A 25,954-nucleotide genomic window follows, 5' to 3' on the forward strand; every position below is an offset into this window, starting at 1 on the left:
TGATTAGCCTACTTAGCCCGTTTTACACTAGCGAGAATGAGCGAGGCAGTGCGAGCTGGAGATAGGGCAGCTTGACGGATGACAGGGTAGCTGGAGGCGATTTGTTTGTGGCCACCCCTTCTGAAGATTGATGGATAATCATAATCAAGGTCTTTGACCCTGGAAAGAATGTCTGTTGTCTGGATGTAGATTATTCTTCGTGCTTTCATTTAGACTGCAGGAAATACGGTAACTTTAGATGTGCTAATTGTTTCAGTAAAATGCAGATTGAAAAAAAAAATGTATAACTGTTGGGATGAGCAACCTGTGGGATTCAGGGTGATCCACGAAGGCCAAGGGAGTAGCCAGAGGGAACACTTTTCCTTGATACCAAACCACATTAATGTCGTGGCTTTAATTTGGCAACTGACGTGTAGGAACCTTTATGGCCAATGCCAAAAACATTTCCCAAGACACAGCCACGGAAGAGGCTATATCCCTTCTGAGGTCCATTCATTCTAGTGCAAAATGACCACAGGAAGGATCTCTACCACCAAGGGAGTTACTTAAAACTTTGTCTAACCTCTCCAATGCTATAAATCTGTCCTGTGCTGAATAACTCATGATATCAGTAAAGTACAATATCAGGCTGAAGGAGTTAACAATTCCTTTTTATCACATCTCTATCAACTTGTGCCCTCCTGGGAACTTCCCCAACAGAGGGTGGCCAAGACAGGACAGGCTAAAAGCTACTTTGTCCTCACATACCTCTCTCACTCTCTTGAACACTCCTCTTACTCTCCATCTCTATACTGCATCACCCTCTTGGACACTCCTCTTACTCTTCATCTCTATACTGCATCACCCTCTTGGACACTCCTCATACTCATCTCTATACTACATCACTCTCTTCCATTCCACATTTCCCTTAATTCCAGTTTCAAAGATTTTTTCAACACCCTATCCATCTGCATTCTCTGAGTATGTTCTTTTTATCCATACATTTATGCTACAGGGCACTCCTACTGCCTTTTCTTCCATTTCAAAATACTGATACATTTCTCATTTACTTAAACCATCCACCTTATTTATGACTGCAGCTGTTCTCTCCTTCTACTCCTCTCTCTCTCTCTCATGCAGGGAACACAGGAAACAACTGCAACAATCTGACTTGTTTTCAAAGATTTATCCTTTACATATGAACAATATGTACATATCACACATCTCAACAATTCCTTCTATAAAATTAACTTCCCAGATCCAAGACATTCATCAATCAACTGCACATACTTCTTTCTGACACCACCTACCTACTTTCTTTTTTACATTTACCTACCTCCAACAGTTCACCTTTGAAGTGTGATTTTTTGTAGTTACTGTTTGCTACATAGGGTGTCCCAGGAAAACACTGCCAAACTCCAGAGGGTTATTCTTGAACTGACTGAGTAATAAATACTTTATCCACACTCTTTCAATTCTCAGCCATTACAAAGCTCCAATTACTGATGACCGTATGGGTGGATTGACACAAACCGTTGTTGCCGACAAGGTCATCAATAACAACAGCTCCTGGTAATAACTGAGAACTGGACCAGTGTTGTTACAGAATTTATTACATAATATTAGCCCACCCTGAAGGTATGTGCACTTTCTGTGGGACAATGTGCATACAATGTTTGTCTTTTTATAGTTTCACTACACAAGTTACTTGACAAATTCTCTTCACTGGGCTGTTGCATACCATTACATTACTAGAATACAGGTCACTGGCCGTATTCTAATACATTTGAATAAATGCAAATTTTAATTTATCCTATTTTGAAAGATAGTTTTAACTGATTAACTAAATGCTTAATTAGGAATGCCAATATCAATACACTAATAACTGCCGTTTTACACACCATACTTTAATAAAAATAATTATTCTGCATCTTTTAAATTAGTAACAGCATTATATACTTACCTATCACTTTTTAAAATGTGTTTTAAAACAGAGTACTTTCTTCCACTTACAGAAAAATAATATCCAGTTTATTTCTGAACCATGAACCAAAGCTAAGTCAGAAACGATATTCTACACTTAATTAGCGAAGACAGACGAGACAACACAAAAGTAAGACAAGATTAAGTTACTATTATTCCGAGAAAATGAGCCACATTAAAAAGTTGGCTACATGGCAGGCAAATATACAAGCTCTGACGCTACTGTTCCAGCTGATTTAGTGTGTCTTAACCCCTTCAATCCAACAATGCATTTTTCACTTTATTCTTGTTACCGCCAAGCACTTTTATTGAGTTCCAGAGAGACATTTTGAACAGGAGAAATTAGATATAGCCTTCACTTACCCCTTCACTAATAGAGGTCTCCCCAAAGCTGAAATTAATAACCTGGTATATGCAAGAACAAAGTCATAGGTAAGGTACAGTGCATCATTTATTAAGGGGGTTAAGTGGGTCTTTTAAGTTCAGTATGCATTATGGTTCAGGCAGCTCTTCGTTCATGGGACATTCTAGCAGAGTGATGCTTCATTTTCCAGATTTTAGGCTGTATTCTTAAAACAGAGAGGGTGAAGGCATAAACAAGTCCGTAATTTCTCATAAGAATTCAAGGATATGGTAACAGTTCTCCCTTACACTTTGGGGGATGACTTATTTATTTCACTCTAGCTATTTTACTCATCCCCAGTAGATCTTCCAAGGACTAAGGGTTAAATGTGTCAACCTGTGTACCCATTACTGGTGCATTTAGTGATGAGGAAGATACAATAAATAGACCTGACTCTCAGAACTAGGAGGCTTGGCTACACCTTCACAATCTAAGTTTAAGAAGTATTGGTGTTTGTGTGTGGATATGTGACTCAGAGTGCCTTGACAGCAGTGGCCGCAGCATGAGCCAAGAGAGCATCAGCAGCCTGGCGTGTCTCTAAGGTGAGGCGAGCTTCCTTCAGCCAACTGGATGCCACATTACGAGGTTCACCACGTAGCAGATTCATGTACCGAACACTCTGCGTCAGATCATCCTTATCTAGACAGTACCTGGAAATAACACAAGGGTAAGGGCATGCACTACTTCATCATCATCTAATCCTGTGTTGCACCAAGAAAAGTGTAGAAGCTTGGGGCTAGGAAAGTTGGTCCTGGCATTTAAGATGAGAATGACCAGCCTTACTCATCCCTAAGTGGCATTACATGTACAATAAACTCCAACCCATCTCTTGGATATAAACCCACACAGGCTCAATCTGGTTGGGGTGCCTTAATTACCCACTCCCTAAAGCAAAATCCTTCCCTTTCAATCTGGATAACATCAGATGAATTTACTATGCTCAGGAGAAAAGCATGGCACCAAAATTCTTCACATTTGTATCACTGTTAACATTTTTGCCAGGGATAAGGGACCTTGTATTTTATCCCAGTTTATTCAGCTCATGGAAACTCTTCACAGCCAAAGGTTAATATCTAGAATGTATGCTGACAAAATACTACACTAAGAGAAGTAAGAACAGTCGATACACACACTTTTGGTTGGCACAAGCATTTCAGGAACAGAATTTTTTGGCCACTCTCATCCATATGCAAACCTATCTATCTATCTATCTATTGCCAGACGCCTTAATCCCGTAAGGGGTGGCCACAAACAAATCACCTCCATGCAAACCTAATTTACACAATTTTCCAGAGACATAAATCCACATACACTCTACTTCCTCTTACCTTGCTCTTGCTAAGATGTCAAATGTTGTAAGAGAATCCACAGCCACCTCCTCATTACGAACTTCACTGCCAGGCATGTACTCAAAGGAATTCAGGATCAAGAAACTCTGCATATAGGACAGGAGGTATCTGAAAAATGGATAATACTGATATCACTCACATCAGTATTAATGGAACAATTACATTATTCACAGGTATACTGATTCTATACTATCTATCTATCTATAGCCAGACACCTTAATTCCATAAGGGGTGGCCACAAACAAATCGCCTCCTTGTCGCCCTGTCCCCCACCATTGCATTGCCCTGCTCCAGCTCACACATCCCTCTCTCATATAAGTAAGGATCATCATCATCCTGAACCCTAACAATGACGATCCACACTCTGTTTCCTATTAGTGACAGGGATGGGCAAGGTCTAGAAATGGCAACAGGAAAGCTTAACCCAATGAATCCAACTGTGTATTTTCTAGTTCACCCTTGCTACCCCCACATTATTCTGATCACTCTAGCAAAACCTCAAGAAGAAGCAGGGTTAGAAAGTCTTCATTAACCCTTTCATGTACTAATTAATCTTCCCATGCTATGTATAAAATAGTATGATGCCAGTATGAATAAACTTTAATTACAAAAAGGCTGAACAATCTAAAATATCAACGACTCCAAGTGAAAAAGTAAGAACTACACAGGGAGGTTCAGTCAGTCAATCAGATTATGTCATGTGGCTGACTGTGAAGCTGCCGGCCTGTTTGAGCCAAAGGGATTGTTCCCATGAGCAAGACCTGGGTAGATCATACAGCCCTGCTAGGGTTACAGGAAAGCGCTATCACTCCCAACAAAGGAGGCTACCCGGGCACAGCGCAAACTTTTGACCTTGTGATCTTGAGTCACATGCTTTACCACCGAGCCACCCCACTCCCCGCCTGTTAGTGCCAGGGTTTGAATCCTGGTGCAGGCAGCTGGCATCACTTGGCTCGGGTGTACATCCACCCTCTATGGACTGACAGGTGAAATGAGTGGCCAGGGTAACACCTTGGGGAGATAATGGTGGTAAACTGAAAGATGTAGCAGCCTTGAATCCAGGACAACAGGCGAAAAACTTGCCACAGGGTAAAAGGCCTAAGTTACAGAGATAAGCACCACAGCCAAAAGCCTCAAAGAGTCTGCCCCCATCTTTACCTTACCTTTACCTCTTAAAAGAATCCCCATTTTGAGACTGGCCATAGTACATATGATGTTTTCTATGGACTGGAAATTAATCCAAGTACCAAAACTAGTTACAGTAATTATTTCCTAACAGTTACACGAAGCTATTGGGAAAAAAGAAATCTGAGATGTATGAGAAGATCTGTAACAATGTGAGAGTCTCATTGTGGACTCTGACTCTGCACTATGTCCAGATGTTTCCTGGCCAAGAGTGATAACTGTGTGGTGATGCTGGTGACACTAAATTACTTCTGGTGAGGCTGGTGACACTAAATTACTTCTGGTGAGGCTGGTGACACTAAATTACTTCTGGTGAGGCTGGTGACACTAAATTACTTCTGGTGAGGCTGGTGACACTAAATTACTTCCTACCTCAGCAAAGAGCCACCGTTGTCACCAATCATGGACACTCTCTTACAAATCCTCTCAACCTTGATATAGCGTTCCTTGAGGGCCTCTTCCGTGTACACACCCCGCTCCTGCGCCTCCTCTGACAACGACCCCAGTACTGCCACCACGTATGGGTTACCCTCACCTGATGGGAGGAAAAAAATAAATAGCTAAATAAATAAATAAATGAAAATAAAAATAATCCTCATTCTAAGCTGCCCTTTTTGACAATCTTTTTGCTATTAATTTTCTTAAGGTCTGGGCAACTGATGTTATTTTTTCTTTCCAAGTAACATGCCATTATTTTCTTCAGCTGAGACATATGGGTTACCTCTCTCTCTCTCTCTCTCTCACACACACACACACAGTTAATCCTCCTTACAAGTCCGATAATAAGTCATAAGATCACTGGTGTATTAATGCTATCACTTAACCTTCTCATTATCAGAACAACTATAGTGTTATATTCCACTTAATATCAAACTTTAACATTTACAAATCATCTATAACCTCTACTAACCTGCTGCTGTTTTAATGGCTGAAATCTGGTCTCTGAGTGGCTTCAGCTGCTCTTCCCAGGATTTGGCTTCTTCCCCAGCATGTCTGTAAAGGTGAATGTCAGTCACTACTCAACACGAATAAATATATACGTTTCATTTTGTTTTTGAAGGCTCCAACGTGCTTTCATGCGCCGGCCTTGGTCACCTAATGGCGGCTCTCCATGCTGCTCAATCTATGGCAGCCTCCCTGTTCAGTCCTTAACCCTGAGGTCACACTTAATGACCTCATCCCACGTTTTTTTTGGTCTATGCTTCGCAACCCCACCCTCAATGTTAACCTTTCTCACTTTCTGCATCCAGTTATCATCCCCCATCCTCTCCACATGTCCAAACCACCTCAATCTACCTCTCCTCATCACAACACCAATACACTCCAGTCCCATCCTACCTCTCAACTCTTCCCTAAATATCCATCTCTCTATCTGGCAACTAAAATACATTGTCTCTTAGTCACCATCATCATCACCTCATTTCCCTACAGAAGGGTGAGGAGTAGCAATGTCTGTACAGCCCAAGTTTGCCCAACCCAATGGGCCACGCTTTCATCCACTCACCATTCAAGCCCCTGGAATCCTGGCTCTATTTGATATGCTAAAAAACTCTTACCACATTCTGTAGCTTCACTTTATTTGGCACCTTAAATAACGTGTCTTTCAGTATGATGGTTTCTTTATTACTGATGGCACCAGATGAATATAATCAGGTCATTTTTCACAAAGAACTTGGAAAATATCTCCATCTCAACTATGACACAATTATGACTGTCTTTTTTATTTTACTCTTACTATCTTCAAACAATTCCAGTCAGCTTCAAAGAGATCCCCCATAGCGAATGAGTTAACAATTTACTATGAATGAGTTAATGATTTACCATGAATGAGTTAATGATTTACTATGAGTTAATGATTTACCATGAATGAGTTAATGATTTACCATGAATGAGTTAATGATTTACCATGAATGAGTTAACGATTTACCATGAATGAGTTAACAATTTACCATGAATGAGTTAATGATTTACCATGAACGAGTTAACAATTTACCATTAATGAGTTAACGATTTACCATTAATGAGTTAACAATTTACCATGAATGAGTTAACGATTTACCATGAATGAGTTAACAATTTACCATTAATGAGTTAACGATTTACCATTAATGAGTTAACGATTTACCATGAATGAGTTAACGATTTACCATGAACGAGTTAACAATTTACCATTAATGAGTTAACGATTTACCATTAATGAGTTAACGATTTACCGTGAATGAGTTAATGATTTACCATGAATGAGTTAACGATTTACCATTAATGAGTTAATGATTTACCATGAATGAGTTAACGATTTACCATTAATGAGTTAACAATTTACCAAACTGCCAGCATGTACAATGAGAAGAATCAATGGAGCTTCACCTGTGTAGCAAAAGCCAGACCCAGTATCAGCAAATCCTTCACTTCCCTTGAAAACACAAGTGAAAAACAGAACAATAGAGAACTGTAACTGCTCCACTGATACCAAAAGTGTATAACCTGAGAGTGTTACCTTAGAGTTGAGAGGTACAGGAGGGAGGGAGGAGTGAGTTTGGGGGGAGGGCAGTCAAATGGCAGGTGACAGAGCGACTTGGAGGCGTTTTGTCTGCGGCCACCCTTTGCAGGATTAGGGTGTCGGGCTATAGACAGATAGATAGATAGTTACCTTAGGGCATTACGCAGGGATTCACATGCCAGCCACAGCTCCCTGGCAGCATGAGCAGCTTTGTCAACATCAGCACGTTCAGTTAGCGCACTCTGAAAAATACAGTACGACAATGTCTTAAAACAACTACAAGAACCATAATACAATAATGCTGGTTTCCCTGCACTTGAAAACAACTACAAGAATAATAGTAAAATAATGCTGGTTTCCCTGTACCTGAAAACAACTACAAGAACAATGTTAATAATAAATTAATGCTGGTTTCCTTGTACTTGAAAACAACTATAAGAATAATAATAAAATAATGCTGGTTTCCCTGCACTTCCCTATCACAATACAGTCCAGAATGTTAAAGTGCAGTACTGCACATATTTGTCTTATTCCAACAACCACATCCTGTATTATGGTAAAACGGCCAATAACAGTCCATCTTTTAGGAGTGGATTAAGGCTGGGCTGATGACAATAATGAAACTACAGTATTATTTTTAGCAATTCTATTTTTTTGGTGAGAATGAAGCTTTAGATGATGATGATAATGACTGAACTATCCAACAACAAGAAACAAGTCTATACCATCAAATATATTTTAAAGCACGTGTAAAACATTAATCGTGTCCAGTATCACTGAACTTATGGGCTATGATTCTATCCTCGGCTGACTATACAGCACCCGACAGATATCTACTACACTATACTGCATAAGGGTATAAAAGGTATCAAAGAATTTAATATAGTCACTGCAGTACAATATCTATTTATCATCAAATTCTTTATTGCACCATCAAGTGATAGAAGATCAGAATCATCCTTATTGCACCATCAAGTGACAGAAGATCAGAATCATCCATCCATCCACCATCCAATCCTATGTTGCCCCATGAGAAGCATAGCAGCCTGTGGCTAAGCAAGTTTGTCCTGACCTTGAAGATGAAACATTACTAGTGAAAAAACTTCATTTGAACATACCACAAAGTAACTCTACTATAATTTTCAAACAGAAAGTGTGTGGATGAAAATGCATGAGCAAAAAAACAGAACAGCAATATCCCTTTCTCAGGAGGGAGTAAAATGTCCGTGGCAATGAGGATGGGAATGAAAAACAAAATAAATATACACACCCGTAGCCCATCCAACTGTCCCTGGATTGTAGACAGTGATGCTAAGTACCTATTCTTCTCGGACCCTAACTGGTCTTGCAGGAGATCCGACCACCTGGAATGATGTGATTTGTATTAGTTACTCCAAAGCCACTTTTATGAGAATGAGAGAGAGAGAGAGAGAGAGGTACAGTACTCTTAGTTTGTCCACCTTACACTGGCTGAGATTTTAAGAATATTACATAATAAATATTGACTGAACAATCCAACAAGACTCTATAATCCATCTATCTATTGCCAGACGCCTAAATCACGTAAGGGGTGGCCACAAACAAATCCCCTCCATGTCGCCCTGTCCGCCGCCATTTCACTGCTCTGCACCCCTCTCTCATATACCTCTCCACTCCATCCCTCCATCTCAACCTCAGCCTCCCTCTCCCTCTTCCCCCATCCACCTCACTCACATACATTCTCCTTGTCAGTCTCTCACTCTCCATCCTCTCCACATGGCCAAACCACCTCAGTGTGTTTCTCCTAACGCTTTCTATCACATCCACATCTATAATCCAACCTGACTATAATTCACCTTCACTCTATAATCCAACTTGTATAATCCAACTCACTTTGCCTCCAGTTCCTTCTCCTGTACGTACAACACATCCGCCAGGTGGTCACTGTGGGCCGCCGCCTGACGCTTTAATTGTGTTCGCAGTTCACCTTCCAAGTCCTCTTGTAAGTGACTGAGCTTGTGTCTGTGGAAAGCAACATTAATTATAGCATAGGAGCCCAGGGCTAGGCAAGTTGGTCCTGGCATTTAAGATGATAGTGACCAGCCTCACTCATCCCTGAGTGGCATTATGTGAGCAATACCCCAACCACCCCTTGGATATTAACCTACACAGGCTCAATCCGATTGAAGCGCCGTAATTACCCACTAAACCACCAGGCGCGAAAATTTGGTTATATGGTTACCACCCGGCGTAGTAAATGGTTTCCTGGTGTACAGGAAACCATTTGGCTTGTCACTCAGTGTAGAGTCACCCACAGGTGGAAGGAAGAGAAAAGAATGAAGGAAGGAAAGACAAAAGAGGGAGCGTAAAGTTACCTGTAGGCAGAAGGATGAGGAAAGAATGAAGGAAAATAAATGATACAAAAAATCATCACCGTGAAGGAATAACTCTATCAAAATGGCCGCCACTCACTTGTTCTCCAAATCCAGCTGCTGTCTCTGGCGTTCCAATTCAGTGTCGATTCTCACCTGGATCAGCTTCGAGTCATCATCACGTTGACGCTTGAGTGCATCCTTAAAGCGCTCGTGTTCCATCGTCTGTCAAGTCAAAATAAAATATACTGTGCTGGAGCCTCTCTCTCTCTCTCCCACCCCCTCTCTTTCCCTTTTTCTCTCTCTCCAAGTCAAAATAAAATATACTGTGCTGGAGCCTCTCTCTCTCTTACACACTGACGTTTGAGTGCATCCTTAAAGCGCTCATGTTCCATCGTCTGCCAAGTCAAAATAAAACATACTGTGCTGGAGCAACACTCCTTCTTTCCCCCCCCCCTCTATTTCTCTCTCTCTCTCTCTCTCTCACATGTTAATGCTTCAGTGCATCCTTGAATTATTTGTGTTCCATTGTCTGCCAGATCAAAGTGAAATATACTGTGTTTGAGCTTCTTTCTTTCTTTCTTTTCTCTCTCTCTGTCTCCATCTGTCTGTCTGTCTGTCTCTGTCTCTGTCTGTCTGTCTCTGTCTCTGTCTGTCTGTCTCTCTCTCTCTTTCAAGTGCTCGTGTTACATTGTCTGCCAAATCAAAAAATATACTGTGCTAGGGGCTTTTTCTTTCTTTCTTTCTCTCTCTCTCTCTCTCTCAAGTGCTCGTGTTCCATCGTCTGCCAGATCAAAGTTGAATATACTGAGCTGGAGCTTTTCTCTCTCTCTCTCTCTATGGAAGATGAACAGAGGAAGGAAAAACAAATGAATTCAAAAATAATCCATTGACCAGATTACACATGTTCTCCATTCATAAAAAAATCTATAACAGTTGGACTTGAACATCCACCCTATTCACTCTAACTTGGCCTCCCTAACACCTCTTCCTAAGTGATTTATTTATGGATATGACTGGTTAATATTCTTAGGTATGCTATCTATGTAGAGTATGGTGATATTACAATTATTTATGTAACATGAAGATGGTCAGTAAGGTGCAACAAGGAAGACAAGTCACTTAGGAAAAGGTATTAAGGAGCTTTCTTAACCGATAAAAATAAGGTGCAATTAGTAAAATAAGTCACTTAGGAAAAGGTATTAGGGAGCTTTCTTAACTGATAAAAATAAAATAAGGTGCAATTAGTAAAATAAGTCACTTAGGAAAAGGTATTAGGGAGCTTTCTTAACTGATAAAAATAAAATAAGGTGCAATTAGTAAAATAAGTCACTTAGGAAAAGGTGTTAGGGAGTTTCCTTAACTGATAAAAATACAGTAAGGTGCAATAAGGAAAATAAGTTGCCTAGGAAAAGGTGTTAGGGAGTTTCCTTAACTGATAAAAATACAGTAAGGTGCAATAAGTAAAATAAGTCACTTAGGAAAAGGTGTTAGGGAGTTTCTCTAACTGACAGAAATATGGGTGTAAGTCTAGAACATGTGCATGGAAAGTACAGTACAATTATTCTCACTACAACATATGCCTTCATTTTGCTTACAACAGACGCAGTATTCAAAGGGGTAATTAATCTATCTATCTATCTACTGCCAGACGTCTTAATCCTGTAAGGGGTGGCCACAAACAAACTGCCTCCATGTCACCCTGTCCCCTGCCACTTCACTGCCCTGCTCCCAGCTCTCATATACCTCTCCACTCCATCCCTCCATCTCGACCTCCCCCTTCTTCTCTCCAACGCCACCTTACTCACATACACTCTCCTCATCAGTCTCTCTCTCTCCATCCTCTCCACATGGCCAAACCACCTCAATGTGTAATGAAGGGGTAATGAAGGCTATATTTAACTTATATAGTCTTAAGTTTCTCCAAAGCTTCATAAAACAGTAATTTCATAACAATAATATAACACAAGACCAGAGTTAATGGGCTAAAGTATTAATTACAGGCTCAAACATACAGATATGGCAATGATTAAGTGAATCTGCAGTGTGTCCTTGAGTGTGAGGCCTGGGGGGGGCTGGGTTTACAATGGAAGAGTTGAGGGGTAGGATGGGACTGGAGTGTATTGGTGTTGTGATGAGGAGGGGTAGACTGAGATGGTTTGGGCATGTGGTGAGGATGGGAGGAAGGATGGGACTGGAGTGTATTGGTGTTGTGATGAGGAGGGGTAGACTGAGATGGTTTGGGCACATGGTGAGGATGGGAGGAAGGATGGGACTGGAGTGCATTGGTGATGTGATGAGGAGGGGTAGACTGAGATGGTTTGGGCATGTGGAGAGGATGGGCGGAAGGATAGGCCTGGAGTATACTGGTGTTGTGATGAGGAAGGATAGACTGAGGTGGTTTGGGCATGTGGAGAGGATGAGAGATGATAATAGCGTGCTGAAAGTAAGAAGTGTCAATGTTAGGGGTAGGGTTGCAAGAGGTAGACCAGTAAGAAGTTTCAATGTTAGGGGTAGGGTTGCAAGAGGTAGACCAAAAAAAGACATGGGACGAGGTCATTGAGTGCGACCTCAGGGATAGGGGAGTGAATAGGGAAGCTGCCAGATATTGAGCAGCATGGAAAGCCACCATTAGGTTACCAAGGCCGACGCATGCAAACATGTTGGAGCCTTCAAAAACAAATGACTTTATTAAAATCCTTTATAACAAGTGTGTACTTCTCATCAACTTATCTGAATACTCAAATTACATCTCCACTACGGAAGAATGTAGTTCCTTCCTTCACAGTGCTTCACCATATCTTTTTTATTATATATGCAAGAAAGAAGGAACCAAAGGCCAGGAGCCCATAAAAATTGTTCCAAGAAAAAACAAAAACAAGAGAGCCAAATTCAAGGCCCGTTCATTTTGAGATGTCTGGACACACTGCATCTGAAAGACTGGAGATCAAAGGCAGTAGGAAATAAAGACAGAGGGTGACAGTTCCAGAGCTGACCTGTTGCATACATGAATACAATACTGCATTATAGTTGACATTCACATAATATAATTTCTTGAAAGACATTTCTAAATATCTCACATCAGCTAGTAGTGGAGGTGGGAAGAGGGAGGGGGAGGCCGAGGATGAGATGGAGGGATGGAGTGAAGTAGTGTAGGAGAGACAGGGGTGTGAGCTGGGAGCAAGGCAGTGAAATCGGGTTGGGTAGGGCGACATGGAGGCAATTTGTTTGTGGCCACCCCTTATGGGATTACAGCATCTGCCAATAGATAGAGATAGATAGATAGAAAGATAGATAGATAGATAGACAGACAGACAGACAGACAGACAGATAGATAGATAGATAGATGGCCATGTTTATTCTGAGTAAAAGCAAATAGACTCACCTCCTGTTCCACCTAGAAAGCATGTAATAAAGGAAAGGTAAGGAGGAATTAATAAAACCAGGGATTAGGTCGGCACTTAACCCCTACACTTCACTGGTTTACTCTGGCTACCTCCAAATATACTCAGTTTAAGGGATGTCTCTTGTAGTGAAGGGGTAAATGGGAGTTATCTCTAATCTGTAAAGTTTGTAGTGTATAAAATTACTTAGAGAGAGAGAGAGAGAGAGAGAGAGAGAGAGAGAGCACTGATCATATTTCTGGTTATTTGTAGTGTAAAATTACTTAGAGAGAGAGAGAGAATGGACTGAAAGTACTAATCATATTTCTGGTTATTTGTAGTGTGTAAAATTACTTAGAGAGAGAGAGAGAGAGAGAGACAGACAGACAGACAGAGAAACTGGACTGAAAGCACTAAAATTTCTAGTTACTTCTCCACTTTCAATCTTAAAACACTTTATTTTGTCCAGCACATTAATATTACACCGAAAAATCAAAATAATATCAAGTACAGAGAGCAGTATCTATTAATAACCCAATCACTCAGGATACACTGCAATTTTTATTTTCAATGACGGAGGGGAAAGTGAGTTGGGGGGAGGGCAGTCAAATGGTGGGTGACAAAGCGACTTGGAGGTGATTTGTCTGCGGCCACCCTTTGAGGGATTAGGGCTTCGGGCTATAGATAGATAGATAGATTATTTTCATACAGTTTAAGACATGGAAAAGTGCTTTGGGAAGGATGTAGAGCCATAGCATTGCCTTTTTCTGCCACTGAGCTACATAAGTTGCAAAAAGACAGAAGTTTGGGCCAAGTTTAAGTGAAAGGGGTATAGCAGAGATAGCCTGCATTAAATGGAAACGATGTAGAGCCACAGTATTGTCTAATTTGGGTGCAAAACAATGGTGCATATTCTCTTATTCTACCACTGACATGAAATAAGTTGCAGACAGACAGGAACTGGGCCAAGTTAAGGTGAAAAGGGTATATGAAGACAACCTGCATCAAATGGAAAGGATGCAGAGCCACAGTATAACAGTAGTCTAATTTGGGTGTAAACCAATTGAGCATATTCTCTTACTCTGCCACTGAGCTATATGAAATAAGTTGCAGACAGACAAGATTTGGGCCAAGATAAGGTGAAAGGGGTACAGAAAACAAGATATCCTGCACCAGATGGAAAGGATGTAGAGTCATAGTATACTGTAGGCTAATTTGGGTGTAGACCAACAGTTCATATTCCTTTATTCTGCCACTGAACAACATGAATTAGTTGCAAAAGGACATAAATTTGGGCCAAGTTAAGGTGAAACGGGAAAAGTAAGCAAGACACCCTGCACCAACACCCACCTGCTGGCGAGCAATTTGTTGGCAGAGCTACAAGAAATAAGTTGCAAGAGGACATAAATTTGGGCCAAGTTAAGGTGAAAGGGGTACCGGTACAGTCAACAAGATATCCTGCACCCGAGTTAAGGTGAAAGGGGTACAGTCAACAAGATACCCTGCACCAACACCCACCTGCTGGCGTGCAATTTGTTTCTGCAGCTGAAGGACCTTGCGGTGGGCGTGGGCAATGAGGAGGTTCAGTTCGTCTGGGGTGAGTTTGTCGCTTGTCTCGCCCAGCCGCACCTCCGGCAGCAGGGAACGCACCTCCGCCTCAAACTGCTCCCGCCCAGCATCAACCAACTCACGATAGTCACCTGTCATAACACATTTGATTGGAAAGTACATCATCATCATCATCATCATCTTTATTCCCACTTATATATGACATCTACCCAGGGTCTCATCATTTACCTTTTTTTCCAAATCATCATCATCATCATCATCATCATCATCATCATCACCACCAGCATCATCATCATCACCATCATCATCTTTATTCCCATATAAATATGATGTCTACCCAAGGTCTTAACACTCATCTTTTCTTTTTCCAGATCATCATCATCATCTTTATTCCCACTTAAATATGGAGACTACCCAAAGTTTCATCACTCATCTTTTTTCCAAATCATCATCATCATCATCATCATCTTTACTTCCACTTAAATATCAAATCTACCTAAGGTCTCATCACTCATCTTTATTCCAAGTCATCACTTGCATATATTTTCAGCTTTTCTTTACAGCTGTTTCATATACACTTCCTGACCCTAATTTCTTGCCTAAAGATGAAGTGAATAAAATCATGTAGTCTATCTATCTATCTATTGCCAGAAGCCTTAATCCCGTAAGAGGTGGCCACAAACAAACTGCTTCCATGTCACCCTGTCCCCCGCCATTTCACTGCCCGGCTCTCAGCTCACACCCACCTCTCTCATACACCTCTCCACTCCATCCCTCCATCTCATCCCTGGTCTCCCCCTCCACCTCACTCACATACACTCTCCTCATCAGTCTATCACTCTCCACCCTCTCCATATGGCCAAACCACCTCAATGTGTTACTCTTGCTGGACAGTTAATTTCTTGTCTTAAATATCCTATGCTGAATAAAATCATGTAGTAACTGCATGAATTATACAGAAAATATATAACAGGATACAGGGCGTTAGAAGTAAAGGCAACCCCAGGCTCACCTGAATGGTAACTTAGTGGACTGCAGGCTGAAACTGTCCTCCTGCAGCCCACTATCCATCTTTCAGGGCACAGGGAAGAGGTTTAGAGAAATTTGTATAACTAGGCAGTGGTGCAGCTCAGTTATATTGGTGCCACTCATGCCTTTCCAGCACCTATCTATCTATCTTTCTATTGCCAGACACCTCAGTCCTGTAAGGGATGGCCACAAACAAATCGCCTCCATGTTGCCCTGTCCCCCGCCATTTCACTGCCCTGCTCCCAGCTCACATCCACCTCTCTCATATACCTCTCAACTCCATCCCTCCACCTCATCCTCGGTCTCCCCCTCCCTCCACTTCACCTACATACACCCTCTTAGTTAGTCTTTCATTCTCCATTCTCTCCACATGTCCAAACCACCTCATTGTATTTCTCATAATTCTCTCAATCACATCCACATCCACCCCACAACGTTCTTTCACTTCTTCATTCGTCACCTACATGGGGTTAATTTGGCATACTGTAACCTTCACTTCAGTTCCCTAACACATCAAATGGTTTCTGAATAACTTACTGACAATCTTGCTGTCTCTCTCAGCTTCAGACACCAAATTCTTGATATTCTGCAGCGCGTACGTCAGGTCTCCCAGTCTTTCCTCAGCAGCAATCAGGCTCTTGTTAGCTTTTGTCAGCCCTGATGCAAGGCCACTGGAAATCTGATCACTTAATTTCTCAACCATTTCCCTGTAAAGATGAAAAAAAGGATAAGTGAGTCTTCTATCCATCAATCAATCCTTTACAGACCTTTCAAAAGCACAGGGGACCAGGGCTAGGCTAGTCATTTCTGATATTAAATGAGGAGAGTGTATGTGAGTGAGGTGGAGAGGGGGAGAGGGAAGGGGAGGCCAAGGATGAGATGGAGGGATGGAGTGGAGAGGTATAAGAGAGAGGGGGGTGTTAGCTCGGAGCAGGACAGTGAAATGGCAGGGGACAGGGCAACATGCAGGCAATTTGTTTATGGCCACCCCTTAAATGACTGAGGTGTCTGGCAATAGACAGACAGATAGAAAAATGAGAGACCAGGCCCCATTCCCCGAGCAGCATTGTGAGAAGAAGACTCAAACACTCACAGAATTTAAACTATTACAGGCTACATCCAGCTGGAATGATACAGCCGACTCGACATCCATTCACTGGTTTTATGATTACTAACCAGTGTAATACAACTGCAGTAGCAATAGTTGTAGTCCCATACTCATCTCAAAAGCATACTTGGTCAACTGCAGACTGAAGTTACCCTTCATTAGCAATCTATCTGTCTGTCTATTGCCAGATGCCTTAATCCTGTGAGGAGTGGCTACAAACAAATCGCCTCAATGTCACCCTGTCCCCCGCCATTTTACTGTCCTGCTCCCAGCTCATATACCCCTCTCTCACATACCTTTCCACTCCATCCCTCCCTCACCCTTGGCCTCCCCCTCCCTCTCCCCCCCTCCAGCTTTTACTCATCTGCCTTAATAAAAGTCTGCTTTACAGGGTTCCGCCTTAATGGGGTTTTACTGTACATGATCAGAAACTAACCCGGCTGCAGCAATTTTCTCTTTTGCAGCCGTGATCACCTCAGCCCGCTTGGCAGACAGCTCTGCCACGACCCCAAAGAGCAGCTCCTTGTCCTGCGTGGCATCGATGGCCTGGTACGCCTTCTCCGCATGCTGCCTGATCACCGTCGCAGCCTCCTCCGCTGCAGTCAGGGCCGCCGTGATCTCCTTCTGGGCCAGGGATGCGAGATCGTCCAAGGCCTGGCTCAGAGCGGCATTCTCCACGTCCTGCGCGATTTCCCCAGCTGCCATTCTTGATTCAAGGTCGGACGCATCTGAAATATCATCATCATCATCATCATCACCCTCCAAACTTTCATCCTTACACATCACACTACCAAAGTACTTAAATGCACTTACATTTTCCATTTCCTCATCATCCAACTTCACGGCACAATCAGTGGCTTCATTTCTCTCAAAGACCATAACTCAACTCTTCGCTACATTTACCCTTAGATTCTGTTTCGTACACACTCTCCCAAACTCACTCATCCATCCATCCATCATCCAATCCTACATTGCCCCATGAGGAGCTTAGGAGCCCAGGGCTAGGCAATTGGTCCTGGCATTTAAGATGAGAGTGCATAATTGTAAAATGAAAAGGTCCTAAATTCTTACTGATCGTATTAAGCAAATGATCACATACAAAGTGACTGTATGATGAGGGTATACTGTATTATATTCTCAGTGCTATTTTGCCTATTAAGTTTCAAGGCAATCCAACCATAACTGTTCCCACCTGATTTTTCCATGGAGGGTGCTGCTGATGAGTCCTGCTTCTCGATGGTGGTTGTAACGGGAGCTAAAAGAAATACAGAAGGTCAGTCTACTATATTCCAAGCAAACTCATATTATCACCGCCATCCTAGCCCCATTTCCCATGTTTCAGATGGACTTTGAGGGTACACAGTAGGCTATTGGTGGGGGTGGGTGGGGTAGATAGGTGAATAGGATGGGCAGGTGGTTGGTTGGGGTGGGGTGGGGTGGTGGAGTGAGGAGGAGTGAGGTGTTGGCATGGGAAGGGGTGGTTAGATGGGTGGGTAGGTGAACGGGTGGGTAGGTGAACGGGTGGGTAGGTGGTTACAGTCCATAAGTGGGCAGGATGAGTAGGTAGGTGGGGTGAGGTGGGGCAGATAGGTAAACAGAATGGGTAGTTAGTTGGTTGGGTGGGATGAGGTGGTGGAGTGGAGTAGGGTGGTTAGATGGGTGGGTAGGTGAACAGGGTGGGTAGGTGGGCATAGTATGTGGGCAGGGTGAGTAGGTAGATGGGCTGGGTGGGTGAGAGGGGGTGGATGTAACTTCTCAGAGGACAAGACAGTAAACAGGCTTAGATTGCAAGTTGTCACGAAACTGAGGATGTGTGTATAAAGCCTATGCAGTGTTCATTAGGTCAAAGCTCTAAGCAACAGTTTAAATCACAAACCTGATACCAAAGCTTTTATGATTCGCTGAACATGTTGATGCAATAAGGAAGCAACTATATCCTGCTGTAGTTCTTTCACCTTAACTTGGCCCAGATTTTCGTTCTTTAGCAGCTCAGTGGCGGATAAAGACAATGCTATGGCCCTACATCCTTACCACAGCACTTCTTCACAAATAGCATCATAATAGTGTTAGTCAACTGGTGTAACTCAGGATTCAAGATGGAGGGATGTCAATATTAGGCTAAGTTAAAGTAAAAAGAGTATCCCTTTAAGCTGAGTATGCCTCACTCATGTACTGCACTCATTCCTTCACTTCTGTACATCAGTCTTTGCTTTTGTTTCGTTTTGTTTCATTACCAAATCAGTTTATATACAATTCCTGTCAACCAACATATACAAACTTACACAAAAATTACCTGATTCTATATACAATTCCTGTCACCTTATCTATAAAAACTTACACAAAAATTACCTACCTGATTCTAAATACATATAAAATTCCTGTCAACATATCCATACAAACTTAGCACCAAACTTACCTGCTTCTTCACTGGCAGCAGAGTCCAAGGCAGTAGCAACCTCCTCCCCATCACCACTTGTTACCGCTGCAGGCGTACCCTCGTCACTGCCACCCTCACTTGATGCTGTGGCGTCTAGCAGTTAGTCAGACATAAAGCAGTTATTATACCTATCTACTGGTAAGCACTTCACCCCTTGGCTATGGCGACATCTTTTTTTAATCTATTCTAAATACATTAAGACCTTGATGTAACGGACTTCAATCGACCGAAATTTGCTTTTATCGGAATCAAGGAGATACCGGACTAAATTCCTATATATCGGAAAAAGTCCGATAAAGCCAGAAGCAGTCCGGACTATGTGACCACTTCAGCTATGTTCACCACAACAAGGTAGTTAAAAAACATGTCTATCACTGTACAGTCCAGTATTATTATATATACCATTTGATTATTGTAGTGAAGGTATAATACAGTACAGTACATACTGCAGTGGTAGTGAAAACAGTTTAAAAACCATTGGTGTGATCCGGACTAATGTCTGATATAGCTATCAGAAATAGTCCGGGTTAGCAGGGGGAAGTTCGGATGTCGCTTTTATCGGAATTTCGCTTTTCGGAATGGTTTGGGTCCCAACTAGTCCTTTATAGTGAGGTCTTACCGTACTACCAAGAAATATACTGCAGGTTAGGGAAGGCCTATTGAAATGAATGGATTATGGAAGATTATACTTAGTCCCCTCTAGTCCAAATAGGCCTCTCCTTTACAATGATGTCCCTAAGTCCAAGGGGTTAATCCCAGAGTTCATCCGAGGCGACCAAAAGAACTACAGTACTCCCTGTCATGATTTACTGCAGCTACATCTAAAAGCTTGAATTAGTAAACACAAAGCAAGGACAATATTGGTATCCCTCACTTATCTTGGTGTACCCTGGTTCATGATCACAACCACACTATTTCTTTTTCTCTCTATAATGATCACTAGCTTTTCTCATTCTCTCTCTCTTTTTGATCACTAGCTTTTCTCATTCTCTCTCTCTCTTTTTGATCACTAGCTTTGCTCATTCTCTCTCTCTTTTTGATCACCAGCTTTTCTCATTCTCTCTCTCTTTGATCACCAGCTTTTCTCGTTTTCTCTCTATAATGATTACTAGCTTTCCTCTCTCTTTTTGATCACTAGCTTTTCTCACTCTCTCTCTATAATGATCACTGGCTTTTCTCATTTTCTCTCTTTTTGATCGCTAGCTTTTCTCATTCTCTCTCTTTTTGATCACTAGCTTTTCTCATTCTCTATCTCTTTTTAATCACTAGCTTTTCTCATATTCTCTCTGTTATGATCACTAGTGGTACATGGTGGTGACCATCATCCACTCACTTGATGTAGTGCTGCCTACTTCTTCCTTAGCCTTTATCATTCTTTTTCTGTGCCTGCCCTCCTCTCTTCCTATTTCTCACCATCACCCACTCACTTCACGTAGTGCTGCCTAATTCTTCCTTAGCCTTTTTCATTCTTTTTCTGTGCCAGTCCTCCTCTCTTCCTATTTCTCCCATCTTTCCTGTCACTTCTTATTGCTTTTCTTTCCTTTACAGGTGGCTTTACATTGACTGACAAGCCTAATGGTTTCCTGTAGGCCAAGAAACCATTTACAACGCTGGGTGGTAACCATATAACCAACCCATACGTGCTCCCTACATGTCAACAAGTGGGTTGGTGGAGGGTTAGTGCCCCTCCCCGTAAAACAACTAACTCAAAGTCAAATGGCCACCCCTTACAGGATTATGGCGTCTGGCAATAGATAGATAGATAGATAGATATACAGATAGATACAAATAGATTTAATTCTTCCCTTCAATTCTTTCTTTATACCCCTAAGAAGTTCCCTAACACCTTTTCCATGGCGATTTATTTCCCTCTCAGCACCAGAATCACTATTTATAATGATCACTAACTTTTCTGTAATAACCAAGATGTATTTTTATTGTTTTTATTTTTTTTTACGTTTACCTGATAATACATGTGCTTCAGTGACATCATTTCTATACAACAACACTGACGTCCCTAGCATAAACGAATTCTCCATTACCTACGATGTCTATCTCTGTATACAGCCTGACATCTTAATATCTTAGCCCTGGATGGGGTGGCCACAAACAAATCACCTCCATGTCATCCTCTCCTCCACCTCTAGGCTACCTCACCTACAACTACCCTCACATATATACCTATCCATCTTATCTCTCCATCTCATCTCAGCCTATCCATCCTATCTCTCAATCTCAGCCTCTCCATCCTATCTCTCAATCTCAGTCTATCCATCCTATCCCTCTCATCTCAGTCTATCCATCCTATCTCTCAATCTCAGTATATCCATCCTATCTCTCAATCTCGTATCAGTCTGTCATGTCACCACACAGAAAAGTATAAAAACAGCTTAACAGAAATGCATAATTATTACTAAGCACGAAAAGACACAGGAAAATGGCTAAATCATATTCAAACCCCTACAGCATGATGAAACCTTTTTATTATACTCTTGCTACCATCAGAGCTGAACTTTTTGTCAGATGAAAAAAAAAGAAAAAAAAAAAAGAAAAAAAAGGATCATACTGAAAGGGTTAACTTAAGCACAGCGACACAAAAGCTAAGCATAACTATACACTAATCAACACCACTGTAGTTGCGGCGCGCGACTCTGAGGTTGTTGTTATAGTGCCCAAGCAACCTACCATTCAAAAGTGCGTCTGATTTCGTGTATGAGACGCATGTGATTTGTGTATGATAATATTCTATCTATCAATTGCCAGACACCATAATCCCATAAGGGGTGGCCACTTGACTTTGAGTTATTTGTTTTATGGGATTCATGTATAATATATTCGTGCAAAATAATGTGAATTCATGTATAATATGATACGAAATTTGACGCACTTTCAAACGATAGGTTGCCAGGATACGATAATGACAACCTCAGAGTTGTGCGCTGCGACTATAATAATCTCACAGAAGCTTTATACACACAAAAATATCCACACAAATATGTACACACACAAAAAAAATTGTACGATAAAAATGGTTTAATACACAGGACAGTATGGGCTTGACTCATTCATGTGAAGATACAATTAGGTAAGAACACAATAAAAAGCTAAATGAATTCCTCAAAGTCTACCTTACACCTAAACTCAAAGTACAGATTTTTCACCTGGTTCTGCCTTAGTCGTTGCTCCCTCCACCTCCTTTTTCTTCTTCTCCCGCTCCAGTCTCTTCTTCACCAGACCCACATCTGGCTTGAGAGGCTTTGGAGGTTGGGCATCCGGCATCGGCCCAAGGATCACATTCAGCAGGTATTTGGAGCCTGGCAGTGTCCCCTCAACACTCTGTAAACAGTATACATGTGGAAGAATACATATGGAAGGTGGAGGGGGGGAGAGGGAGGGGGAGGCTGAGGATGAGATGCAGGGATGGAGTGGAGAGGTATATGAGAGAGGGGAGTGTGGGCTGGGTGCAGGGCAGTGAAATGGTGTTGGACAGAGCGATATGAAGGCAATTTGTTCGTGGCCAACCCTTACGGGATTAAGGTGGCTAGATAGATAGATAGATAGATAGATGGAAGCCTTCATGTGGTGGCACCAATTTTAACTAAGGAGTGGAGTTGCCTGGTTGTACAAATGTCTCTCAGTCCCCTTCCTATCCCCCCAGTGAAGGATGGTGGATTGCACAAGAGGGGAGTATTCATTCTGCAGTGCCTAGATGAACCTGGGGCTATAACTACTATTACCTACTGTATGCTATGGCAACCACTTTCACTTTCTCTATTCTTACCATAGCTATTTCAGGGCTTATGAAACACTGTGCTGCATGAGACACACCCAAATTTATGAGAGAAATAAATGCATGACACCAAGTAATATCTGATATGTACTCCAAAGAAATACAACATTTTAGCTTACAATCCACACTAGCAGTAACTGTTTCATTCCAACCAAGATGCACCAAGTCTAAATAAAATACAGTACTGTATATAAGACTCAACATAAAACCCAAACAGCATTAAATAATAACAAACTTACTGAAACCTCATTAGCAGTTCATCTCAAAATATTTTAACGTACTTTTGAATCAGCGGACATTATTTTAGGTTTACAGGTTCACCACTGGATGTAACTGGGGGAAATGCTGCTCACTTCACACCCCAAATTTATTAATCCTGTCCTTGGACTTCAGCTTATACAATGCACACAACGTACAGAGGTATCTGGAAACATTTTAACGGGAAAAAAGGCAGTATATGCCACTATATTTGGTACGGGATATACAGTATACCAGTGGCTGAATGCCCTGTGCAGGAGGTGAACTAAAGCCACAACTGTGTTATGAAATAATGATGCAACATAAGGCCAGTCACTGGTCCTCAGAGGCTGACCCAAACATTAAGCCAGCATAGATAAGGGTGCACCTTGTTCAAACTCTGCCTCAAGTTGCCTTGAATCTGGTTCCTCTATTTAGGACTTCAGCCACAGGTGTACTTACACATACAGTACATACCACAGTACATACCCTTTGATCAAGTTAACTTTCAACAAGAGTAACTACTCTCTCTCTCTCAAACATACAATGGCCTACAAAACTAACCTTCCTGTTATCATCGCTCCAGGCAGAATACCCAACAACTCCAGCCAGCAGTGATGTACCTCCCGCTGCCACTATCAGCGCCTTAGCACCACCACCTCCACCACCACCAGGATATGTTGATTGAAGTCTCCGGCCAAACCCTGACCGGGCTATCTGTGGTTCAAAGACAGAGAATTCTTTAATGTAATACAGCACTACCTTCATACGAGCATATCAACAAATAGAGGAAATGTGACTGATCCATAATGATGACAACGATGACAAGAACAACAACACTGATGATGCCTTGGGTTCATCTAACATGAACTGGGTGGACTGCAGGCTGAAGTTGCCCCTTACTTGAAAATCCACATTTTAAGGGACAGAGAGGGAGGCGAGGGACATTGTCTCGTATAGCCTACTGATGTCAGCATGTGACGGCATCCCTCTCAGCACTGGTCCATAATGAAAATGTCACTGAATAGGGAGGAGGGAAGAGGAGGAGGAATGTTCAACCTCCCTAAGGATGGTTTCCATGTCAAGAAAAACAGAATTTAAGCTCATTCCTCTCCATACGTTTCTGCACACTGCAGTGTACAAAACTGTATTTAATACCAGTAGTTAATGTTTCCCACAGCCTGAAAAGGCTTCAGTGGTCAGTCTGTCCTCATGTGAATGAACTTAGCCACTCCCACATCTTCAATATTATACTGTAATTATGAGTGGTAGGCGGTGGCAACTATCATCCACTCACTTGCTGTAGTGCAGCCTACTTCCTCCTTCACCTTTATCATTCTTTTTCTGTGTCTGTCCTCCTCTCTTACTATTTCTCCCATCTTTCCTGTCACTTTTATTACTCTTCTTTCCTTTTCAGATGGCTTTACATTGAGTGACAAGCCTAATGGTTTCCTGTAAGCCTCAAAACCATTTACAACACTAGGTGGTAACCATATAACCAATCCATACGTATTCCCTACATGATAACAAGTGGGTTGGTGGAGGGTTAATGTCCCTCCAAGTAAAACAACTAACTCAAAGACAAACAACCTCTGGCTATAGATAGATAGAGAATAAGCACTTCATCTGCAAATGAACTCCCCCCCTAAGGATCACTAAAACCCAGGAGTCATTTACAAAGGTAGCGTCACAGAAGAAACGTGTGAGCTAATGGTGAAATATAAACAGAAAACACTTCAAAACGCCGAAATTCTAGTTGTGGTTTCTTCAAAATCTTAGCCACGATTAATTATACAGCCTACACTGAGTTAGATTACAAGACATCTGCTCTAACCTCACAGAAATCCCTAATCCCTTTCAGCTTAGTGAAGACCAGATTCTGTCATTCTGCACTGTCTATCTATCTATAGCCAGATGCCACAATCCCGTAAGGGGTGGCTGTTTGACTCCTCACTGTTTTGCAGGGAGGGGCACTAACCCTCCGCCAAACCACATGTTGACACGTAGGGAACACATATGGGTTGTCGACTTGGCCAATTACAAATGAAACTCTCCCCTAACTGGTAACTAAGGCTCACCAAACTTTATACAACTACCACAAAGAATTGAAGTTAAGAGCCAAGTTCTGTCAAATAAAAGCAGACTGACAAATATGGCCTACTGAATTTAAGGTTAGAACTCTTTAGGACAATTTTCTAGACTATTAAGATCACGGAATCGGGTGTTACACTCTCAAAACCGAAATCACGTCAAAAAATACTAAATAAACACACAGCAATCATCCAAAAAAAAACATTATGGGCAACTTGGTGAAAATTTACCCAGTCTTTAACTATTAATATAAGTAATAATTCTCCCAATCTGAATAAAATCACCTCTGGATAACAAAGAATAAATAACAATAATATCCAAGGGTCTGAAAGGATAAATAACAACACAGTAATCAGCTGATCCATGGCATCAAAACATAACCTCTGATGTAGACCATTCGTAAGGATTTCCAACACCTCCCTTATTCTGGTGGACGATTTCTTCCAGACCAACCTTTAACGTCACATGGGGCCTGAGTCGAGATGATATATGGAACATTTTCTAAACGAAGCCGGTGAGCTGAACAACGGCAGACGATCCCACCTCAGCCACTGTCAGCG

At 41.8% G+C, this 25,954-nt stretch overlaps 1 protein-coding gene across 1 annotated transcript; it reads right to left on the reverse strand.

Moving 5' to 3' along the window:
* Nucleotides 1–1,149: 1,149 nt before the first annotated feature.
* Mitofilin (inner membrane mitochondrial protein mitofilin) lies at nt 1,150–25,954 on the reverse strand. Its single transcript, XM_080281285.1, has 15 exons — nt 25,848–25,954; nt 23,868–24,020; nt 22,438–22,612; nt 18,032–18,094; nt 17,276–17,567; nt 16,269–16,438; nt 14,652–14,833; nt 9,851–9,975; nt 9,272–9,400; nt 8,670–8,763; nt 7,550–7,641; nt 5,810–5,892; nt 5,272–5,434; nt 3,694–3,822; nt 1,150–3,015 (listed from the first exon to the last, which is right to left on the reverse strand). The coding sequence occupies exons 1-15, from the start codon at nt 25,890–25,892 to the stop codon at nt 2,838–2,840; spliced, it is 2,073 nt and encodes a 690-aa protein (XP_080137411.1). The 5' UTR covers nt 25,893–25,954; the 3' UTR covers nt 1,150–2,837.

The sequence above is a fragment of the Coenobita brevimanus genome, chromosome 11 (genome assembly GCF_032717465.1).
Source record: "Coenobita brevimanus isolate Jiangsu-jjx chromosome 11, ASM3271746v2, whole genome shotgun sequence".
Classification (NCBI taxonomy): domain Eukaryota; kingdom Metazoa; phylum Arthropoda; class Malacostraca; order Decapoda; family Coenobitidae; genus Coenobita; species Coenobita brevimanus.